Consider the following 23,461-nt stretch of genomic DNA (forward strand, 5'->3'; position numbering starts at 1 on the left):
ATTCCTGGTGGCCACGGCAGAGGTACTCCCAGCTTTACCCAGCACCACTAGGAAAAGGGCACACAGGCAGTGAGGGCAACTGTAACTGCAGGTGGTTGGGAGAGCTTGCGAGCAGGCACAAGAAGGATGCACAAACTGGTGGGAGCACATGGGTGGGTGGGCAAGAAGGGAGCCTAGTAGTGGGCATAGGGGGGCCCTGAGCACTCTCTGTCCAGGGCCTGTTAAAACCTGGAACTGGCCCTAAAGATATCTTTTTCCTTCCCTCCCCCCTTTGATTCACCATCAAATCACACTTCACACGCATGTGTACAGACTGCACCACACACACACACAACACCAACACTCAAAATCACAGATCCACTGCTGTAATGGTGCACAACTGATGAAGATCTATGTCTTTGATACATGTTTTTGCACCACGTGCAAAACCCTATCACCCAGCAAGCTTCCATGGGAGAGTGAGGATTCACACCAGGAGCTCCCAGATCCTAGTCTGACACTCTAGCCACAACGCCACATTACTTTCAATCTGTGGACAGGGATGTAAGCTGTACTACTCCTATGTATGTATGTATTGGGTCTGTGATTTTTGGGAGTGGGTGTGTGTGGTCTGTGAACAAGGGAATGGACCTGGGTTTTGATGGTGGTGATGGTGGGGGGGTTGCTCTGTGTGAAAAACTAGATGCTCCAAGAGCCAGCTGTTTGTTTGAGGGCACATTACATATCGGGTGTTAGCAAGTCCTTTTTTTCTGGGGGAATGTGCTGGAATGGAAGTCCAGAACCTCTTCACAAAAGTATTTTTAAAATGATTAAAAGTTCATGAGTTTTATGAAAACTTCATTTCCCTCTTGAGAGTTCCAGCACTTGTTTTTCAAAAGACAGCAAGCAAGCAAGCCCTGGGTGTTAGAACAAAGTCTGAGTCCAGTGGCACCTTTAAGACCAACAAAGTTTTGTTCAGGGTATAAGCTCTCAGAGCTTGTGCCTCTGTTGGGGAGGGGCAGCGTGGTGGACTTCCCCAGCCCTCCAAGGGGTCGTCTGGTCTTCTGGCTGCTTCCAAGGTGTGGCCTATGAGCCAGCTTATACCCTGAATAAAACTTTGTTGGTCTTAAAGGTGCCACTGGACTCGAACCTTGTTCTGCTGCTTCAGATCAACACAGCTTCCCACCTGGATCTATACTAGGTGAGATGGTTAGACAGTGTCACCGATGCAAGGAACATGAAATTGAGCAAACTTCAGAGGATGGCGGAAGGCCTGGCATGGAGTCCTGAAGAGTCCACTGTGGGACTGAACAACACCAACAAACTATATGCTGGTCTAAAGACCTAACAAACAAACAAAGTGTTAGGTTTTTTTTAGGGTGGGCACCCTTTGCGGGGTGGGGGGGCAGTGTAGGGAGAGAGCATAATTCTGCTTCAAGGTAGGAAAGACTTAAGAAAGAGTACTGACTGAAGGGCACTAGTGGGAAGCGGTGTCCCTCCTGGGGGGCGCGGCCTGTCGCCTTCCCCCCAGGCTCTAGACTCCTCCGGCCAGGAGGTGCCGCTGCAGCCGTCGGCCGCTTCCTCATGGCCGTCTGCCCGCCCGTCTGGCCTCCTCTCGGTGGCCTGGGCGCAGGAGGCCTCGCGGGGGCGACGGCGGCGCCCTTGGCGGCCAGCTCGGCCCGGCCTATAAAGGGGCTTCCGCGACCGGCGCCACATCCTCTCAGCTCGCCTTGGAGAAGGAAGGGGGGGAAACCTTTTAAATGATTTAAAATTAAAAAAAAAAAATTAAAAAAAACAAAAAAAAAAAAAACCCCGCCTGTGTGAACAGTACTTTGCGCGAGGGAAGCGGAAGACAGAGGGACCGTCTGACCACCTCCTAGCGATATAAAATGTCGCGGATATGTCTCGGATATAAGAATTGCGGGAAAACTAGCGCAGTAAGAGGTCCGTGTGACCAGACCCCTAGTGACAGCAGATACACAGAGTTCTGTGAACTGCCATTACCGTGCACAGAAGAACTGGTTGTGGAAATGTGGCTTGAGCTGGAAAGAAGCCAGGAAATCCAAACATTTTAATAAAATGCCCCAAAATGGCTTTATTTTATTCCTTGTACATACTGCCAGCTCCAAATTTGACATTTTCTTTGCTGTGTAGTAGCATTTTTTTAAAAAAATCCAATAAATTTCGAACTCCTGCAAAAAAGGACTATGTAATGGACCACTGCTACCATCTTAATGATAGTGACATGAATCTCCTTTTCGCGGCCTTTTCGCCTCCTTGGCTTCCTTTAATTTAAAGATATGTAAGTGTCTAGGTAAGGACGGGAAACTTTGCTGAACCCACAAATGTGCTGGGATCTATTTTATGTATGTTGTCTAAATAAATCTTATGGGACAGAAAGCCCCCATAAATAGATGTTTAAGATAATATAGTTTGTTTTTTTCAGAGTTATTTTTTTAATCAGAGACACGTAAGATATTAAGACTGAAACAGTCGTTAATTACTTGAACTAGATTTCCCAGTTGAGTGTTTTGCAGGGGGAGAGTGAAAGAGATTTTATTTTTAAAGGTATAATTGGAAATTATTTAAGTGAATATTTAACTTTTTAAAAATGTTCCTGCCCCTTCATTTTTATCTGGGTCTGAAGTAATTTTTTTCTGCATAGGTACTCTTATCTGGTTATGTCTTGGCCCTTCTCAAACACTAAATTTTGATATCTGCACTCTTTGTGTTATCTGCTTTTTCTTCTCTGATACAAAGAACTGTCTTCAGCAGCCCTTTCAACCTTTTTTTTGTGGCCCTGACTAGCTCTGGTTTTAAATTCCCTCCAAACTAGTGGTTTTCTTTCAAAGATTTTATTTAAAAAAAAATAACTTAAAAGTCTAATAGTAGCACCTTGGGGCGGGAGTGTGTGTGGAGAGTGGAAGATGAACACAGCTGCTAGTAGCTATCCAATGGCTTCATTGTATGTGGGTGACCTTCACCCTGATGTCACGGAGGCCATGCTCTATGAGAAGTTCAGCCCTGCTGGTCCTGTGCTGTCCATCCGTGTCTGCAGAGATATGATCACCCGTCGCTCCCTGGGATATGCCTATGTCAACTTCCAGCAGCCGGCAGATGGTGAGTATCCGTGTAGGACCAAGGCCCATTCAAGCTATGTTCTTATGTCAAAAGTTGAACAACCTGGCCCAGCATCTATGCTATGTCCCCCTCTTGTATCAGTTGGACCATGTGTAGTGAAAAGGCTTGCTAGTGGTCACCATAAGGTCTTTCTGCTAACGGTCATGCGGTGCTATGTGTAAGTTACTTACTCTGGGCACTGCAGGAATGGGGTAAACAGGCTGTGAAAAGCAGCAGTTTGTGGTATATAACTACCACTCAACTGGGCCTATGATTTTGCAAATAGCAAAATTTCACCTTTGTTCCATAATTGTGGGCATTGTTTCCATTTTGCTGTTTGTAAAGATTTTTTCCTATCAAACCACTTAAGGGTCAGGAGGTGTGTGTAGTACATTTTTGTCCCATCCTTCCTCCAAGGAGCACAGTGATGTACATGATTCTCCTTTCCCCTTTTTACCTTCACAGCAACCCTGTGAAGTAGGTGAGGCTAAGAGAGAGACTGGCTGGATCAGGGATACCCAGTTAATTTCATGGCAGAATGAGGATTTAAACATAGGTGTCCTAGATCCTAATCGTAATTACTACACCAGTGACCCCTTGAAGATTTGTTGGGCTGAGAATAATTACATGTTCCATGACCAGGGATTTCAACATGTGCCTTCTGTGTCTGAACTTGGGGAATTGTTTATTGGGACTACATTGATTCTTAGCAACTGCAATTGCGAAGTTTTCATCCAATTACAAATTTGTGTGCACTCAGGGAGCATGTCAATGTTTGCTTGAATTACTTAAGCCATACCTCATCTACAAAATATCCATTTAATAAAAGCTGTTTTCCTGCTTCATGAGCATTTGTTGAAGCCAGTTTCAAGAAACAGCACTAGAAAAATGGGTATTCAATTTTTTTAAAAAAATGAGTGAGGTATGGTCTTATGTACTCGATATCTTCAAGGAAGCTGAAATTCATTTTCCTTGATGTTCTAGGGGTTAATAAAGTAATAGATTAACGTGTCTAATTCATAGTGTGGCAATGAATTCAGCATAGTGAACTTTACCCTGCTGAAATTTGTTGCCTGCATGTAATGAAGTATGATGAGTGGTAATGGGCAGTATAAACATCCTCTCAAATTCTTGTGGAGGATGCCCAAGCAGGTATCCAGTCTTGATCCTAAAACTACCAGCATTCAGAGAAATAAGTTTCCCATAGTGGCAGAGTGGCTTCTAGGGAAGCCATGTTTACTTAATGAAGGTATCAGATTCTGAAGCAAATGTTTGGAAGAAACCTTTAAGGCCTAAGCATCAGCACATCAGTCTGTCTTGGAGAAAGAAAGTCAGACCGTGTAAATATTCCGAAGCCACTGGACGCCAAAGTGGCGAGGTAACAATTTAAAAAATGGAGTTATTGTTGTGCTGTGCCAATAAAGGTTACTGAAATTGGTTAAAATTTTTAAAATGCCCCAGGTGGGTCTATACGTATTAACTAGATTGATAGCCAGCCAGTGTTTTTGCTTGCCATTAGCAGAGGGGCAGAGTCTTATTTCTGTTACATTGTGCTTTGGAATAATTTGGTGTAGCTCCACAACTCAGTGTGACTGTGTGGATGATGCACACACACACCATTCTGTGCAGATTGTAGTGCTTGCCCATGTCATGTTTAGCTTCATGGCTAGGGGAAATGCTCACATGAAGATTGTGGCAATAAAAATTTGTTAACCCCTTTCAAAAGATATTGAGCCATTGGAAGGCTAAGGGAAGAGTAGCTGTCTGCACTGCCTGTTTGGGAGCTGTAACAGATAACCAGGATGGCTCTGTGACGAGCTATGCAGTTTGCAGAGACCACAGGTCTTTTAACCATCACATGGCCTGCTAGAGACCAGCACAGTGTTGCACTGATCTCTCCAAAATTAGAGCTGTCCAGGTATGGCCAAAGTGAAGCACAGACTATTTAAGTGTCATGCCTCGCATGCTGACTAGGATGCAGTCTTGTAGAGCAAAAGAGAGTATTTTAATAAATGTTTAGAAATGCAGCCTGTCAGTCTGCTACAATGACTGTCCAAATGTGAAAGAAATCTGTTTTCCTGCAGCTTTTAACAGTATTGGACCATGGTCTTAGAGGAGATTCTGCATGGCAGGATCCAGCACATTTCACTGTGCAATGAAGAATGCTGTAGAGCATGTCAGTGACTACTTTGTTGCATGCCTGCTGTGTTTCATGCCACTTGCTCCTTTTTAGCAGGATCTCTGTTCAGCTACAAATGGCATATTGTAGGAGTTGCTGTCCTTGCCAGCATGTCTCTCTCTCTGAAGCACCTCTTCCTGCTATAAATAAACACTGCCAAATTTGACTAGCTGGGCTGAGGATCCACTTGTAATGGAACTCCTTTGGTTAACACAAGACAACTGGTCCTTCTAAACCATGGTGCCTCTTTCCTGTTAGTGAGCAGCTGGTAATGAGGGGATGGTATGAAGGTGCAGTTACTTGGGGAAAGAGGTATGAATCTTTGAACATTTCCAGTATTGGCTCACCTTTGCACGGCCAGCCAGAGCTTCCACTGCCACATGTCCAGTAAACAGAACTTGGGGAGTTCTGTGAAGCCAATAAAATCCTCTTCCGTTTCCAGGCTTGCCCACTATACTTGGGTAACAAACCCTTTTTGCTTCGTGCCATTCTGGAATGTGGTTTGCATCTTGGGAATAGTTCTTGGATCCTGCTCTACCCCTGCATTTCCAGGAATCTGCACTGGCCCTGATCACCTCTTCCAGCTTTGGCCTGTTCATCCATTGCTGGAAGATCGAGATCTTGCCACTGTCATTCATGCCATAGCAGTTCTAGATTCAGCTATTGTTATTTGTTCTGCTTGGGACTGTCCTTGAATATGATTTAGAAATTTCTGCTGGTAAAAGTGTTGCAGCAGACCTCTGTCTAGTGTTGCTGAGATCATATTATGGTGACTAAAGTAACCTCACGGGTGTTTCCAGGCTAATTTCAAGGTGGTGATCTTAGTATGTAAACTGTTTCTTCCCTGTGTGTATCAGACGGCATTAGTTGCCACGTGTACCTCCTTAATCGTTTAAGAGGTTCTGCCTTCCTTTTCCAGTGTTCCAGGAAGGGGGCTGTAGCTCAGTGGTACAGCATCTGCTTGGCATGCAGAGAAGCCCAAGTTCAAAGTCTGGCATCTCTGGATCTGGTAGTAGGTGATGTGAAAGACCTCCATGGGAGATCCTGGAGAACGAATCTTGATGGACCAAGGGCCTGATTCCGTATAAGGCAACTTTATGTGTATTTGTTGCGCATAGGAAATCAGTGAGAGAATTGTTTGGGGGAAATGGCCAACATTTTTATTTCCTTTTTGCTGAACTGCAGCTGAATATCAGCAAAGATTTGTATTTTGAGGAACAGACAGAATGATACTTTACATTTACTGCTTCTTGAATGCATCTGAGTTTCCCCGTCAGTTGGAGGAGTTGAATTTTTGGAATATTCTGTACCAGGAAAAAGATGTGTTCAGTTCGCCAAGGGTGAGCAGGTCTGGCTTTGAGGGTGAGGTTTTGGTTGAGAAGCCTTGAGGAAGTAGTTCTTGAATTCCCATCTGCCACACCCCTCAGCCACCTGCTTTCTTGTTACTTCCCCTGCTACTTACTGCTGTCCAGGCTGTCCTTACCCACATTATGCTATTTCAACTGTTTCCCTTGGCTCTTTTTAGCAGGGAGAAGCACACAAGAAAGGTGTGTGTGTTGTCTTTCTGGTTAGGAACAAGTCTAAGAGATAGTGTGGCATAGTGCTTAGCATGCTGGATTCGGATCTGGGAGACCCAGGTCTGAATCCCCACTCTGCTGTGGAAGCTCCCTGCGGTGGCCTTAGATCAGTCTCTTTCGCCCAGCCCAATAGGGTGGTTGTGAGGATAAAATGGTGGGCAGAATGCTGTTGCAGGCAGCTTTGAGTTGGGGAGAAAAACAAGGCACCTAAGAAATAATACATTCTGGCTAAACAGTGCCTCCGGGAATGTATTCTCATACTAGTTTCAGGCTCCTCCCTCCCCAGTTAAAAATCAGTTTCTCTTCTTCCAGCTCACTGAAAACGCTGTTTGGCATGAAGCTCTGCTCAAGCTTCTGAATTTTATGAACAGAATCCTGATGGGAGTGTGTCACGGTGCTTTTAATAAGCTACTCAGTACAAAAATAGAATCCTGAAGGAGGATTAGTGTGAGTTGCAGAAGCTTTAGAATGTGGTGGATAAGATTTCCTGTGTAGTACAAGAAGGACTTCCGTAGTCCTTGCTAGGATAGGGCGATTAATATTGCCTCATTGCAAAAAAGTGATGAGACTGAAGCACGTGGGGAAGAAACAAATGTGTTGCTGCGGGTTTTGTATTACAGTTTAGTAACAATCCAGCAGTTTCTGAGTCATCATTCATATAATTGCAAATGTGCCATATTACTTTCAGGGTTCATAATCCCTTTTCGCTTGGTCATACTCACTTATTGTGCTTTGGTTAAATGCTCAAATGTGTACACATCCAGTCCAGTGTTCCCTCTAAGTTGAGTTAGTGTGAGCTAGCTCACAGTTTTTTAGCCTCCAGCTCACACATTTTTGTCTTAGCTCAGGAAGGATGACTCCAGAGCAAACTAATTCATGCAGTAGCCGAATCACTTGCTCACAACTTTAATGCAAGTTGCTCACAAAGTAGAATTTTTGCTCACAAGATTCCACAGTTTATTGATCCAGTCATGTACATTTGTTGTGTCCAATGTCATTTAAAAAAAATTCTGGTTTTTTTTTTTAATTCTAAGCTGCCTCAGAACGCACATGAGTATTGTAAATAAACATTTGCTGAAATGCCATCCAGAAGTATGATAGGAGCAAGGCAATGCATGCCCTGAAGGTGACCCTTATGTGGGGCATCTCAGTTCATGCAGAGCGGGTCTCATCACTTTTTCATCAAGGTAAAGCCTCACTTCTCCTTACTGCCTTTAACCCTGCAGCGGAACGAGCTCTGGACACCATGAACTTTGATGTGATTAAAGGGAAGCCCATCCGCATCATGTGGTCTCAGCGGGACCCTTCCCTGAGGAAATCCGGGGTAGGGAACGTCTTCATTAAGAATCTGGACAAATCCATAGACAACAAGGCACTTTATGACACATTCTCAGCTTTTGGGAATATCCTTTCCTGCAAGGTGAGACTTGGCATCTTCCCTGAACTCTCAACAAGGCCTGTTTTGATGTGCCCTCTTACAACATCTCAGGGGGCTGGTGGGAACTTGAATACATGTAACATGGGGAAATAATGATGATGTCAGGCATTTGAAATGTGGTGTTGGAGGATCAAATCAAGCCCGAACTGTCCCTAGAAGCTAAAAATGACTAAACTGAGGCTGTCATACTGTGGACCCATTATGAGTAGACAAGAGTCACTGGAAAAGACAATCATGCTAGAAAAAGTTGAAGGTGGCAAGAAAAGAGAAAGCCCTACCATGAGATAGGTTGACTCAATCAAGGAAGCCACGGCCCTCAGTTTGCAAAACCTGGCTAGTAGTTTGTTAACAATAGGATGTTTTGGAGATCATTAATTCATAGGGTTGCCATAAGCCTGAAGCGTCTTGACTGCACTTAACACACACAGGCATTAGGGATGTGTAAGCAAAACTGCAGAATGTGAAGACAGGAAAAATAAATCACTTTACAGGTTTGGAGACAAAAGACAAACGTACTCTTGCCAGATATCTTAACTGTGTCCCCATTGGTGTTCTGGTTTCATTTCCTTGTTCCCAAAAATAATCAGATAGAATGGTTCTCCTCCTGAAAGCTTCCCATGAGATATTATGTAGACTCTTGCACTATAATTAGATGTAAATGCAGGGCTTCCATACTCAAGAGAAGAGTGTCTCATTGGTGGCCAGGATTCCTTTGGGGCGGGGAGAGGGGAACCTATGTTCTTTTAAGCATTGAACAGCAATTCTTGTGATTTAATTCATATTACTGGTGTAAGAGGTATTCCTGCCTCCCTCTGTTCATTTTTTCTAACACCCTTGTAAGATCATTGTCATTGCCATGGCTTAAGTGAAGCCAAATAACAGGAAGTTGTGTTGTTCACCTCTGGCCTGTTGCCTTGCAGGTGGTGTGTGACGAGAACGGCTCTAAGGGCTACGCATTTGTGCACTTTGAGACACAGGATGCTGCAGACCGGGCCATTGAGAAGATGAACGGCATGCTGTTGAACGACCGCAAAGTGTGAGTGTCTCGGCTAGAAGCAGCGGTAGCCCACCGCATGAGCCGTGATGCATCTCAGTATTAACACACAAGGCTGCTGGTTCTCCTGGCCCAAGCCTTGGCCTGCTACCTCTCCAGGGCTGGTGAGTTTCCCTGCCCGAGCCACAGCCTACACCCCATGGTGCAGGGGCCTCCTTTCACTTACCACCTGATAGGCTTGGTCCAATATCTTGTGTTTGCCCTGCTCAGCAATGTTGGGTGGGTGTTTTTAGCTTGCTTCCTCTTCACTTTCAGAACGGGGGACTCATCTCCTTGGTCTCTTGCCCTCTCATGTCTGTCCATCTCATGTCCAGCTTCTGCTTATTCCCTTCCCCTGGAACCATGCTCTGCCTTTCCACTGTTGCAGGAAAGTGGGGTTTTTATTTCATCATCATTTTTATTCTTTTTCTCTTTCAGATTTGTTGGCAGATTCAAATCCCGAAAAGAGCGCGAGGCAGAATTGGGAGCCAAAGCCAAGGAGTTCACTAACGTTTACATTAAAAACTTTGGGGATGATATGGATGATGAGAGGCTCAAGGAGCTCTTCAGCAAATATGGTAAATATTCCTGCAGTGGGTCCTCAACATTCTGTGGCTGTCACCTGGGGTGCTGCTGAGGGCAAAGAGATTTTTGTTAAGAATTTTCCCTTCAGGTAATATCTGAGGAATACCTCCCAGCCAAGGTGTTTGAGTAAAGAAAAGATGGGAAAATATTGTAAAACAGGACAAGATGAGACAGATTCTCTGAAGAGAAACTAACTTTTGGTCTCAGAATAGCTCAGCAGTTTTGAAACATCTTTGGGGGAAAACAGTCTTTAAAGCCCTGGTTTCATTTTGAAAGGTTCTCCTTGACGTTTGCTGTGTGCCATCTTTGCTAATTCAGTTCTTCTGGCAACAGGCAAGACCCTCAGTGTGAAAGTCATGACAGATCCCACTGGGAAGTCCAAAGGCTTTGGCTTTGTGAGCTTTGAAAAGCATGAAGAAGCTAACAAGGTATGAACAGCTCCTCTTTCTGAGCATGAACTCAAAGTTTAATATCTCATGTCATTTTAAACTATTACCTGTTTTTGGGTTGGAAAATGGGGAAAAAATGGACTAGGTTCATCTGTAGCTACCACAAAGTAATATTGATACTAGCAAGCAAAAGACCTGCTCCACTGCATCCCCATCTTTAAACTGAGAATGGGGCAGTTGCGGATTTAAAAGACTTTTTCAGAGGTAAGATTCATCAGTTATCCGGTGGCAGTTTTAAAGTGATTATTCTGTGATACAGTCCTTAGATTAACAAGGGATTCGTGCATGTTTCCAGTAAGCATTTTTGGCCATTTGCAGTCTGTTTCTCTTTTCCCCCTCCCCATTACATTAAAGAATGTAAGGTCAAAGATTAGACTGTTTAGAAAAGAGAGATTATAACTATCAAAATTAAGAATACATTTCCAAAACTGAAAGGGTTCCCAAGTAACAGCAAAGAACAGTTCGTGCTGTCTTCCATCCTTTAGAGGGAGACATTCTGTTAATTTAGCCAATTTCACAGTTTGCCACACTTTTCAAATCCATTCCTTGATAGAAAAATCTGGCTATGATTTTGCAGCTGTCAGCATATCAGCAATGATAGGATATCTTACTTTAGAAGTAACATTTTGTAAGTCCTAGGTGCACTGTTTTAGGGCTTTAGGTACTGATATTACAGTCATACATTTGATTTCATTTAAAGCTCTTCTCCAAAAGTCAGTGACATCTGCAGTGCCTACGACATGTGTTAAATACACTGCTGATTTCTGCCCATACTTCCTACAATGTAGTATTAAAGATTTTATCTAACTGGTGAGGTGTTCATTACCACATATACAAGACTTCATGAAAATTCTTTTAAAGTTAATACAAATTGTGTTTGCAGGCTAGGTGTCAAAGATTAATTCTGTTCATTACCCGGGACTCGATCATCTAAAAAAATTTTTTTCATTTAACAATGAAAGATAGATTTTGTTTTTTTCTGATGAGGGAGTGTGGCTTAATGGTCTGCTTGGCATGCAGAAGGACCCAGGGTCAATGCCTGGCATCTCCAGTTTAAAAAAGGATCTCTTAGTAGGTGTGAAACTCTTTGGGACCCTGGAGAGCCCCTACCAGTCTGAGTAGACAGTACTGCCTGTAATTATTCAATATGAGGCAGCTTCATGTGTTTATATGTCTACTTTGAAAAACAGTAGATAGGAAATCTCTGGTGTTAGTCTTCCAGAAAAATCAGATCTTCAAAAGATGTTAAAGACTTCTCAGTTGGCCTGTTATAAGATTGCAATATTAAAAACTGTGTAGTTGAAAGTATAGAAGCCAGCATATCATAGCAATATAACGAATTCTCATTATGGCTCCATCTGTGGATACTTAAATCCAGAGGCTGAAGCCATGAACAGATCATTTTTCTATAAACTTGAGAAAAGCCCAAGTTTGCAGAAAAATGTGAAATATAAAAACTAAATTGGAGAGTTAACCCCCTCTCCGCAATAATTAAAATGCTTGTACCTTCAAGAAAGAATATATCAGTGGTCATTGTGGAGTTAGGGCCAATCAAAAGGCAAGATTTCAAGTAGACAGAAGTTGCTAAGCAATGTTGCCAGCCTTCAAACCTTGGTTTCTGTCAGGAAAAGACAAGGGAAGGGTGCTTTCCAGGGCTATGATGGCTTCCCAGTCCACCTCTGCTTTCCTCCCCTCCTGCCTTAGGGGAGGACACATTGGTGCCAAGCTTAGCAAAAGCCCCCAGGCAACTTGCTACCATTTAGTTTGTACAGCTCACCCAGCTGGGGATGACTTGGTGCTACACCACTCACCTGGACCCAGTGGCAGCTTCCACACAGATTGTGCAATTTGGTCAGGCATGGCAGCACACATGGCAGCACACAAACCACGTGAGCAATTTGCTGTTGCACAAATTTTGCGACTTGGCTGGATGTTTCCCAGAGAGAGGTTGCCATGGGGGAGGGAAGGAGAGAAAACGGAGAGTCACTGTAGTGTAGTAGTTACAGTTGTCAGACTAGGATCTGGGGGACCCAGGTTCAAATCCCCACTCAGCCATGAAAGCTTGCTGGGTGACCTTGGGCCAGTTGCTCTCTCCTTGTCTAATCTACCTCATTGGGTTGTTGCGGGGATAAAATGGAGGAGAGGAGAATGAGGTAAACTGCTTTGAGTCTCTGTGGGGAGAAAGATGGAGATATAAATGAAGCTGAATGTTCACTGGCAAACAATTAATTGGGAAACCATCTGGGACTAGCCAGCTAATAATTCAAGGATATATAGTATAAAACTACAATTTTTCAAATTAGTCTTGAGATGGTACTTAACCCCCCAACAACTACACAGAATTAGCAGAAATAACAGCTCTATGTGCTGGAAAGGATGCAGACAAGAAGGGATTTACCTGCATTGCTGGTGGAATTGCCCAAAGATCCTCCAGTTCTGGAAAGACGTAAAACAACAAATTGATATTATCACAGCACAAAACATCACATTTACACCAGAAATCTTTTTATTGAATCATTGGGACGACTCCATCCAAAACCACAGGAAAGACCTTGTCTCAGTTCTCTTTGCAACAGCCCGACAAGTAATTGCAACTTGCTGGAAATCCTCGGCGCCGCCATCGATCTCAGCTTGGCAAGTCAAATTATGGGAACACTTTGTCATGGCAAAGATAACCGACTTGCTCAGTAAACCACAGACTATAACGACACACCTCTCCAAATTTGTGACAACATGGTACTCAGTTGTTTCCTATCTACAATCTCAAGACAGTCTCCCCCCCTAATCCACTCTATCTTAAATGGTTAACTTTGTAGGATCGATCTTCTTCCTAATAGAAATTAAAGGAAGCGGAGATTATTCTTAAACCTCCATTCCATTTCCTCTTACCACCAGTGAAAGTTACTACTAATACTTACCTTATAGCAGTTTTTCAACTTTGGAGACACTCCTTTAGAGACTTTAAATATTGTAGTCCCCTCACAAGACCCAAGTTAGTACTGTTTTATTATGCATGATGTTATATAGTGTACTTATGTTTGGATGTACTGTATATTGTATGTTAATTAAAAGAAATTAAAATTATTTTTTAAAAATGCAAGTAAAATCAATAAAGATGAAGACTAGGGGGAACAGATAAAAGAGAAGATGGTTGGTGAGTGGGAAAGAGAGAAGACAGCAGGGAAAGGGGAGAGGATATGGAGGCTGCCAGAAGCAGAGATGGAAATAATGTAAGGAAAAGGGGATACAGGTGAAAATGAAGTGACTCCTGCATTTCTATAGGGAATTTTCAGCTTCTTGCTGACTGTGTGGTCCATATCCTTTGGAATGTCCTTATTTATTCATATTGATTTGCTGATTACAAGATTCCTCAGCTGGTTTTCCAAGAACTTCATTAAACAAAGAGATTCATGTCCCAAATATGAACTGGTTACCTAGTTCACAAAGGAATCTCGTTTTTGCCTGGAAATTTTCATAGCTAAGTCAGACATGTGCCTCCTTTTCCCCAGGCATTTGGCTACAGGTGGGGTTCTTCCCCCCCCCTTTTATGCAACCTATTGTAATTATTCTTATTCCATCTCCTCTTGATCTCTGCTATTTGTTCTTGTATTTACAGCATCTATTTTTATCACACATATATTGCTTTTCTTTATACTGGATGCTGTTTTGACTGATTATATCTCTCAAGGATTTTTTCTCTGTTTTTTTAAAATACTATTTTCTTTTTTGTATGTATCTTTGTTTCTGATATTAGCTGCCTTGAATTGCTGGGTGGCTGATGAGTGAAGAATATAAAATATATAAAAGAAATGAACTGAGAACCTCTGATTTTTGCTATGGTGGTTGGTTCTTTAAACCCATTCTAACCACAGAATCATCCCTCAGAATGTGTTGCTCAGACCTGATTGAAGTGTGACACTGCAAGAAAAAGCACTTCCCTTTGGACTTTGCACTTGCCCAGCGGCTGCTTTCCACTGGGCTGCTCCCTGTGCAAAAACAGCTTAGCTAACCAGTTGTGCTGTGCTGGGCACGAGGTGCTGGAGAGTGAGCGCTTTTGCCTCTCAGCGTCGCTTTTAAATTAGGCCTCAGCATACAGAATTCAGGGGCTCCTTCTCAGGGACAATATATGTATAGGACTCTTGTTATAACCAGGTATATGCTGTTTTGGACTTTTTTCCCCAGGCAGTGGAAGAAATGAATGGAAAAGATATCAATGGGAAAATGGTATTTGTGGGCCGTGCACAGAAAAAAGTCGAACGCCAGGCAGAACTGAAACGGAAGTTTGAGCAGCTGAAGCAAGAAAGGATCAGTCGATATCAGGTAAACAAATGTCCTCCCATATGTGGAATAATCATTAGGTGTCATCTAGTTGCAGCCATCTTATGGCGACCCCCATGGGGTTTTCAAGGCAAGAGCAGAAATGGTTTGCCACTGCCTTCTTTTGCATAGCAACCCTAGACTTCCTTGGTGGTCTCCTCTCCAAGAACTACCCGTGGCCGACCTTGCTTAGCTTCCAAGCTCTGATGGCTTCAGGCTGCTACCTGTGTGGAATACATATGCTCAGTTCTTCACTATTTAAGGAACATTCCTGTTACTCTTGTCTGTAAGTTTTAACGATTTGTATGCTGATTAATTCTAATCTTCATTCACGCTCTAATGCATTAAACAGAAGGAGGCTCTGATAATCATTTGTGTGAGAATGGTAGTTTTCTTCCACAAGGGACCACTCACTGGAATGTCTTTAAATAGGAGCAGTAGATGGCTTGTAGCTTAGGAGGAGTAGATGGCGTGAAGCTTAGGATATATCAGGAGAAGTGGGTGGGCTGGGAACTGCATCTGAATCTTTCCCTCTCCTTGCTACACAGTGCAGGCCTGGGGACATGTGATGCTAAAGCAGTACAGAGCAAATCCAGGCAGGTTTATCTTCTCTTGCAAAGAGACTTGCCTCTACAGCTCTGAAACATTTCAGCACTTTTGTTCCCAGAAGTCGATACGACATCAGCTGTTGTGTACTGACAGATCCCAAAGAGATGTTAATTCAGTTTTGCTTCTAGGTCATGGATCTTAGCAAGGCCTCCTGCACTGTTTTAACCTTGGGTGCTAATAATGTGTCCTCTGGGTTTTCCTCTTCCAGGGAGTTAATTTGTATATTAAGAACCTTGATGATACTATTGATGATGAAAAACTGAGGAAGGAGTTCTCGCCTTTTGGTTCCATCACAAGTGCCAAGGTAAAGGGTTTATGAGATTAAACAGGTACGGAGAAGAGAAGAGTTGCATAGCTGGAAGTGCTTGACCTAGGAATTCTAGAGAAATTGCACTCTTGAGTACTAATGACCAAATTATAATTACTAGGAAGTTCGTTTGTTGAACTCACTGGGATTTTGATTCCTTGCTAGAGATCAGGACACAAAACCTGTTTTGTTTATATATGCAGGTTGAAGCTAGTTGGGGGGGGGAGGGGGGGAGAAAGACCACATGGGCCTTTTTCTTGTTGCCTGGTCTCTGATGGGCTTTTGATGCTGTTATGAGAAGGCTGCACTTGAATCTTTCCCATGCCTGTCCGAACAAGTGTGGGCATGGGGACACACGGTGCTAAAGCAAAAGCAGAGGATATCCAGACGAGCCCCCTGCCTCTCTTGTTGAGGGCTTGTCTCTACACCTTAGCGACATTTGTTTTCAGCAGGCCTTTCTGCAGGGCAGTTTCCTGTGTTCTCTGCTCAGCACTTTTGTGTGAACCAGGAAGCGAGCAAAGTAGATACCTCAAAGAGGCTGAAAGTCACTGTCTGTGATGTTGCACAAGAAATGGAGATGAGCAAGGCTGAAGTTACTGGCAGGTGTTGTTGAATGAGGAGTGTTGCACATGTATGATTTGGATTATTGGTCACTCTTCTGTTCTTCTATAAGAAGGTTGTGTAGCCTTCCCCAGCTTAGATTTTAAAATATCCTGGCAGAAAAACTGGTAGATCTTCTGCTTGGCATGCACAAGGTCCCAGGTTCAGTCCCCAGCATCTCCAGTTTAAAAGGACCAGGCAGTAGGTGATGTGAGAGCTGCTGCCAGTCTGAGCTGCCAGTACTGACTTTGGTGAACCAGTGGTCTGATTTACTATAAAGTACTTTCATGTGTGTCAAAACCATGAGTTGCCAAAAGAAGGTTCATGGGTCTTTGCAGTGTTGCCCTCTATTCCTGCAGTCATCTGACCCCCGGAATGTGGGGAGGGAGCAAAATCCTACTTCTGTCTCTTCCCATCAGTGGAGCTGCACTGATGGAGAAGGCAGAAAGGGTGATTTAACATGTTATGATTATTAATCCCTGCAGGTTCGGAAGCCCCAGGAGTCTAGGATTAGAAGGGAGTTGAGGAGCATGCAGTATTCTGCTGGTGATAGTTAAGCTCCAACACCAGTTGTGGAGACTGAGAATTTACTAAAATTGGGCTGTGAAAGGTCTGTGCTGGGTTAGAGCTTATGGGGGATGCCTACCTTTGCATTGCTTCTCTTAGCTTTAGGCAAGCAATCCTTGAAAGTGGTCTTGCGTACTTACAAAGAGCTCCCTTTCCCTAGGTGATGCTGGAAGATGGTCGAAGCAAAGGTTTTGGCTTCGTCTGCTTTTCCTCTCCAGAGGAAGCCACCAAAGCTGTAACAGAAATGAATGGGCGTATTGTGGGCTCCAAGCCATTGTATGTTGCCTTGGCACAGCGGAAGGAGGAGCGGAAGGCCCACCTCACCAACCAGTATATGCAGCGCATCGCCGGGATGAGAGCTCTGCCCGCCAATGCAATCATCAATCAGTTCCAGCCACCTGCAGGTGGCTATTTCATGCCTGCGGTACCCCAGGTAAGTGCTGGGAAATTGCCTGTAGCTCCCCAGTGAATGAGTGGGTGGAGGAGAAATCTGCATTCAGAATATGCTGTTTTTGCGTTGAGATTAATATGAAAAACCTGAACTAGCAAATATAATTCAGCCATCTTTTTTTTTTTAAGATGTCAAAGCTTTTGCAGGTTGGGTAGAGGGGAATGTAGCTTTCCCGTAGGATCATGTTTCAGTATGATTGATCTGGGCATGTCTCCTTCTGTTTTCAGGCTCAGAACAGACCCACTTACTATGCACCTAATCAGATGACTCAGATGAGACCCAACCCACGCTGGCAGCAAGGGGGGAGACCTCAGGGTAAGCCTGAAGAAGCTGCTCTGGCCTTATAAAGGGAACAATATTTTGACTCTGCCCAAAGGAATGAACCAGATAACCTGGATGCTAGGGGGGCAGTCTTGAACTGGCCATTTGATGTGCAAGGGTCCTGTTGTTTCAAATCTAAATGTGTGTTACAGGAGCAAGAGCCTGCACTCCTTGAGCTAAAATTGGTACGCATTTAGAGTGCAATTGCAGATGAAGAGCTGTCCATTGGTGCTTGCTGAATGAGAGATCCTGGGCCCTGTCATGTATATTGCCACTGTTAAAACACATTGCTTGAACGACCTCTTCATTGTTTGCCAGAGCTTTTTAGCGATCTAATCACCTGACTTGCTTGCCCCTTCTTGCCTGTGGAAAATGTGGAACTGCTTCCTTTATTGTGCTTACCATTTTAAAACTCATCGCTTCATTTTCACGGGCTTCAAAATTAGAGGCCTGGTAGCTGCTGGGGGCTTGTCTGCCTTAGTGATTTATCTGCTTCCACTTTATTACATACATAGGATGGGTGTCCAGCAGCTGCCACCAACTACAAGTGCCTGGTGTCTGGGGAGCCAGGTCAGATAGTAGTTTAACTCTTGTAGGGATTGTCCTGTCCTTACACTTATTTCCTGCTCTTCACTAGGCTTCCAAGGAATGCCCAACACCATGCGTCAGTCTGGACCACGGCCTTCACTACGCCATCTGGCTCCAGCTGGTAATGCCCAGGCCTCACGTGGTCTGCCTGCTGCCTCCCAAAGGGTTGGTAAGTCACTGGACTCTGAGGGCTTTCCCCTCTGGTTTACTCGAGACAGTTCATAGGAAGGAGTCCTTGTGGGATTCCCAAATGTGAAAAATATGAACATGGCAGAAAAGATTAAGACAGATGTGGATTGTTTTATTTATTTGTTTGTTTGAATTTATTTTAGTCTTCTGAAAGAAGACATTGCACTTTTAATATGGCTGTAAGAAGAGAAGGGGAATAGTTTTAAGTTGCTGAACTATTAAATAATAAATTGCGGGTATCTACTAGCTGAGTTAATCTTGACAGGCATAAAGTCATTTGCTTGAAGTTCCTTTCATGCTTGGGAAAGTTTGCTGATTTTTATAGAATTTGTTCCGTTTTGTACCATAAGCTCCATTAGATACCATGTCTATTCTATAACAGGTGTTACCAACACTGCTCCAAACTTAGCGCCTCGACCCCCTGTGGCTGCCCAGGCTCCCAGAGCAGTTCCTCCGTACAAATATGCCTCGAGTGTTCGTAGCCCGCACCCCACGGTACAGCCTTTGCAGGTAGGACTAGCGTTTGACTGGTCACTGCCTACTTTAAACTTCAGTCATCAGAAGGATTCTGTGATGAAACTGAGAAATTTCATGACCAGCTCTTTCCATCTTGGACTTAGGATAGGGGTATGGAAATGGGACCTGGATGGCCCAGGCTAGTCTGGTTTTGTCAGACCTTCATAGCTAATCAGGGTCACCATGGTTAGTGCATGGATGGGAGACTACCATGGAAATCTAGGGATGCAGAGGGAGGCAAACCATTTCTGTTCATTTCCTGCCTTGAAATCCCTGTGGAGTTGCCATAAATTGTCTGTGATTTGGTGACAAAAAAAGGAAATGGGACTCTGTGTTGTTGAGTTCAGATCTGCTTTTAGTGGCCCCTTTGTAGGAAAGCGGCATTGTCTAATTCCAAATGAATTTGAGGTAAACAGCAATCCCTTGTGTTACAAAAATACTCCACTCTGATTTTTATGCCGAAATAATTCAGACTACTAAAAAAGTGCAGTTCAGGTAGAAGTAAGCTGCTTGGCTTCATATGGGAGTATCTGTGTGAATTGGCTGATGGAAAGCTTGTTCCACATCTGTTCTGTTTCCTTTTGAGGAAGCTACAGCCTGCTAACAGCAGCTGACCACTCCAGAAGTTCTTGATGTGCACTGGGACTTAGGCTGAGTGATGCAATGGACTGGATGGAAGTTTTCCTGGAGGAAGAACATATATTTATCTAAAACATTTCTGTGCTGCCTTTCCAATCATTGCATGGTTCCCAAGGTGGCAGCAAACATTAAAACATTTAAAAACATTTCAGACATTAAAAACATTAAAAATACAAAAACAGCAAATACAAAACATAATATTATAAAAACACATATAGTGTAGAGGGTTAAAAAGAGTTATTTTCCTGTCAAGTTGCAGCCGACGTATGGCATCCCTGTAGGGTTTTCAATGCAAGAGACATTCAGAGGTGGTTTGCCGGTGCCTGCCTCTGCACAGCAACACTGGTGTTCCTTGGTGGTCTCCCATCCGAATACTAACCAGGGCTGACCCTGCTTAGCTTCTGACATCTGACAAGATCGTTACAAGTGCCTAACCAAAAAAAGTTTTCCCCTGCCGGCAGAAGACAATAGACGGAAGCAGACTAATCTTCCTGGGGAAAGGGAGTGCCAGGATTTGGTCCCATGACCAAGAAAGCCCTTTCTTGGATTGTAAGCCTCAGGTGTTGGGGGCACTTGAAGTAGCAGAGCCTCTGAGATGACTGGAGTGATCGGGTACATTCATGTGGGTGTAGGCATGTTGGTCCCAGGCCATACAGGGCATTATAGGTTAATACCAACACCTTGAATTTGGCCTAGAAGCAAATTGGAAGCTGGTGTAGATGGAACAAGACTGTAGTTATATGGTCCCTATGACCCACTCCAGTCAGTGTACACACCATTACTGATGGAATGGTCTTAGTCCAGTTCTTTATTCAGGACATCCTTTTAGGTTTGACTACCTTGAGAGTAAATATCTGTCCAATACTTTACCTGAGTTCCCCACATACGCATTGATCAGACTTCCTGAACTAAAATTACCTTCTTCATACAGAAGATGTTCCATTTTCCTGATTACTTCTGTTGGCATCCCTTATGCCATCAAAATATGACTTGTTCCAATTTTTTGGCAATTGTTAATGGATGAATTAATAAATAATCAAGACACCTCCCCCTTTTTGCTCCATGTGTCAACTGAATTCTTCTTTGTTCTCCAACAGGCCTCGCAGCCTGCCGTTCACGTGCAGGGGCAGGAGCCTTTAACTGCTTCCATGCTGGCTGCTGCCCCTCCCCAGGAGCAAAAACAGATGCTGGGTAAGCAACTCCTTTCTGCTTCATCTTAGACTCCATAGCTCTGTTGGCATCTGGTATAAGCACATTTTGCCAACATTTGCCACCAGGGTGCAAATAATACAGTGAGCAGGGTGTGAACTCAGAATCCCAGTGCTATGATTAGAAACAATCCTGAAGGCAATAAATTTGTACAGCAGTGTGCTGTTCATCTGCTTACCTGGAGAGCTTTTTCCCCTGAAAAGCTTTAGAGAACCACCATCTGCTTAAAAACTGCTATTATTCAGGCTACGTATTACCATCTGTTTAAAATGCTAAAAGAGATTTTGGACTGTTAGTGTTTTTGTGCCATCTTGCTTTGATTCTTTAAACTGTTTGTTTTTATGTTATCAATTTTGTTGTTAATTTATATGTTGTGAGTTGCCCTGAGCCCACTTGTGGGGTAGGGTGGGGTATAAGTTTAATTAATAGAATTAATAAACTATTATTTCATGGTATTTTAACTTTGGGATTTTTCAACTCTGTGCATTGCTTTTCTGCTGCAGTCCCTTGATACGTGTTGCATAAGAACTGCAGAACTGCAAAATAGCTAATGCTTTGCTGTGGGGGGAGAGGTCTTTTTCTTCCCTATTGGTCTGGCTGTATGGGAGCCTCTGACTAATCTGAATTTTGCCTCCCCCAGGAGAACGTTTGTTCCCCCTGATCCAAGCTATGCACCTCAGCCTTGCAGGAAAGATCACAGGAATGCTGCTAGAGATTGACAACTCAGAGCTGCTGCACATGTTAGAATCTCCAGAATCGCTCCGCTCAAAGGTAATAGAGCATGGCACTGCCTGCATCTAGTGTGGTTCATACAGAGTGCCTCTTTTTGGGTAGCTTGGTTAGGTCAGATGGAAAGGTTGATTTCTTCTGTTCTCAGGTGGAGGAGGCTGTGGCAGTGTTGCAGGCACACCAAGCCAAGAAAGAAGCTGCCCAGAAAGTGGGCATAGTTGCTGCTACCTCTTAAACCAGGAAGACTGGTGAGTGGTCTGCCCAGGCTGGTTCCCTTGATTGTCACTGTGATTTGAGAGGGTCAGGCATTCTGGTGTCTTCCCTGTTACAGCTAACTTGTCTTCCTTTTACACAGAAAAACATTTGAGTACTGTTGGATTTCAGTTCTGTTGCATAAGAGTAACTTGCCTTCCTCACAGGAAAATGGAGATCACGCCAGGTTGTGTATTTGGTATTCATCACCGTATCTTTTAAAGACAAGTACTAGTATTAGCTGCGGTGGCTCAAGTGGTTAAGACGCTGAACTGCAGGCTGTGGATGGTCAGTAGTTCAGCAGTTCAAGACCCGGGTGCAAGACGGGGTGAGCTCCTGTCTCCAGTTCCAGCTCCTGCCAACCTAGCAGTTCGAAAGCAAGAAATTGCAAGTAGATAAATAGGTACCACTTCGGTGGGAAGGTAACAGCGTTCCGTGCGCCTTGGTGTTTAGTCATGCCGGCCACATGACCACGGAAACGTCTTTGGACAGTGCTGGCTCTTCGGCTTTAAAACGGAGATGAGCACCGCAACCCTAGAGTCTGATTCGACTGGCTTTCGAGCAAGGGAACCTTTACCTTTACTTTACATTTACATAGCAAGTTGGTCAGTGTTTAATTACTCATTTTAAACATTCTTTTTTAAAAATATCAGAAACATGGCATTTTAAAAACAAACCAAGTTTATTCCAGCATAAGCTTTTGTGAGTCAGACCTCACTTCATCAGATGTGTACGGCATGGAAAATCTGCACTGAGATTTTAATAACCAGTATCACAGAAGGGGATGGGGGGGCAAAGAGGAGTAGTGGCAGAGACAGACCTATTGTAAATCCTTCCGGTGTGAGTCCTTGTGTAAAGGATTAGAATGGATTTGGTAGTTACATCTAAATGAATGAAAAGGATAGAGGTTCCAGCCTCTCATGGTACCCAATGCAGGTACTCCATCCTCCCCTCTACACTTCACGTGTTTCATAAACTTGGTAAGGGAACCCCCCAGTGCCTGTGTTCTTCCTGAAGCTGGGATGAGATGGAGCATCGTGCACAGGACTTTTATGTGGAAAGAATGGGTACCTGGGAAGCTTTCCTGAAAGGAATTCTGCACCCTAAAGCATTTTTGTTAGAGTTTTGGACTGGGATCAGGGAGACCCAGGTTTGAATCCATACCCTGGAACCTTAGGGTGACTTTGGGCCAGTCACAGACTTTGAGCCTATCCTACCTTACAGGGTTGTGGTGAGGGTAAAATGGAGAAGAGAAATGTAAGCTGCTTTGGGTCCCCATTGTGGAGAAAGGTGGGGTGAAATGAAGTAAGTAAAAAATTTCTCTTTGCAGGTTGTAAAGAAGCCAAATGGGCCCCTCTCTGGAAGGCATCAGCTGAAGATGTTTAGAAATAACTTTGTCCTGCACTGATCAACCTCATGCAACATATCATTTACAAATGCCCCAGTGTGGAAATGTTTTAATATGCCTTATCTGAAAAATAAAATTCCCTTACAGCATTTGGGTTTCCAAGACTTAAATATGCAACTTTTCATTGCCATTATGAAGTTTAGTCCTTTTTTTGTCTTCCATAAGCAGGACACTGAAGTTTTCTGATTGAATGTTTTCATTGTGGTTTTGGCTTTAATTGAAAAAAATCCCATTTGCAATGCCTGGAAAGTGTTTATCAATAAAGGAATTTTAAAGAAACATCATGTCCTTGGCCAGCTTTTTCCCCCTCCTCTCTTGAGCCCTGGGGATTTATCTTTGGTGCATTGAAATGAATGGCAGCTGTGTGGTTGGTAATGGACTGTTATCAGTTTGTTCATG

At 43.7% G+C, this 23,461-nt stretch overlaps 1 protein-coding gene across 1 annotated transcript; it reads left to right on the plus strand.

Annotated features, from left to right (window-relative positions):
* The first annotated feature begins 2,236 nt into the window (after window positions 1–2,236).
* PABPC4 (poly(A) binding protein, cytoplasmic 4 (inducible form)) lies at window positions 2,237–23,295 on the plus strand. Its single transcript, XM_015417782.1, has 15 exons — window positions 2,237–3,099; window positions 8,082–8,275; window positions 9,214–9,329; window positions 9,765–9,904; window positions 10,245–10,339; window positions 14,543–14,680; window positions 15,495–15,590; window positions 16,921–17,193; window positions 17,439–17,526; window positions 18,170–18,289; window positions 18,692–18,819; window positions 20,562–20,655; window positions 21,314–21,444; window positions 21,551–21,650; window positions 22,985–23,295. Exons 1-14 carry the CDS (start codon window positions 2,907–2,909, stop codon window positions 21,635–21,637), a joined length of 1,893 nt encoding a protein of 630 aa, XP_015273268.1. The 5' UTR covers window positions 2,237–2,906; the 3' UTR covers window positions 21,638–21,650; window positions 22,985–23,295.
* The last annotated feature ends 166 nt before the right edge of the window (window positions 23,296–23,461 follow it).

This window comes from Gekko japonicus, unplaced genomic scaffold, assembly GCF_001447785.1.
Source record: "Gekko japonicus isolate JY-2015 unplaced genomic scaffold, Gekko_japonicus_V1.1 scaffold203, whole genome shotgun sequence".
NCBI classification, from domain to species: domain Eukaryota; kingdom Metazoa; phylum Chordata; class Lepidosauria; order Squamata; family Gekkonidae; genus Gekko; species Gekko japonicus.

Bases quoted from the DNA above. Each gene is read 5' to 3' on its own strand.
- PABPC4 (XM_015417782.1), top strand. From the start codon at position 2,907: ATGAACACAGCTGCTAGTAGCTATCCAATGGCTTCATTGTATGTGGGT. The intron at 15,591-16,920 runs GTAAAGGGTTTA...CCCTTTCCCTAG, and splicing joins GTTCCATCACAAGTGCCAAG to GTGATGCTGGAAGATGGTCG. The intron at 18,820-20,561 runs GTAGGACTAGCG...GTTCTCCAACAG, and splicing joins CCACGGTACAGCCTTTGCAG to GCCTCGCAGCCTGCCGTTCA.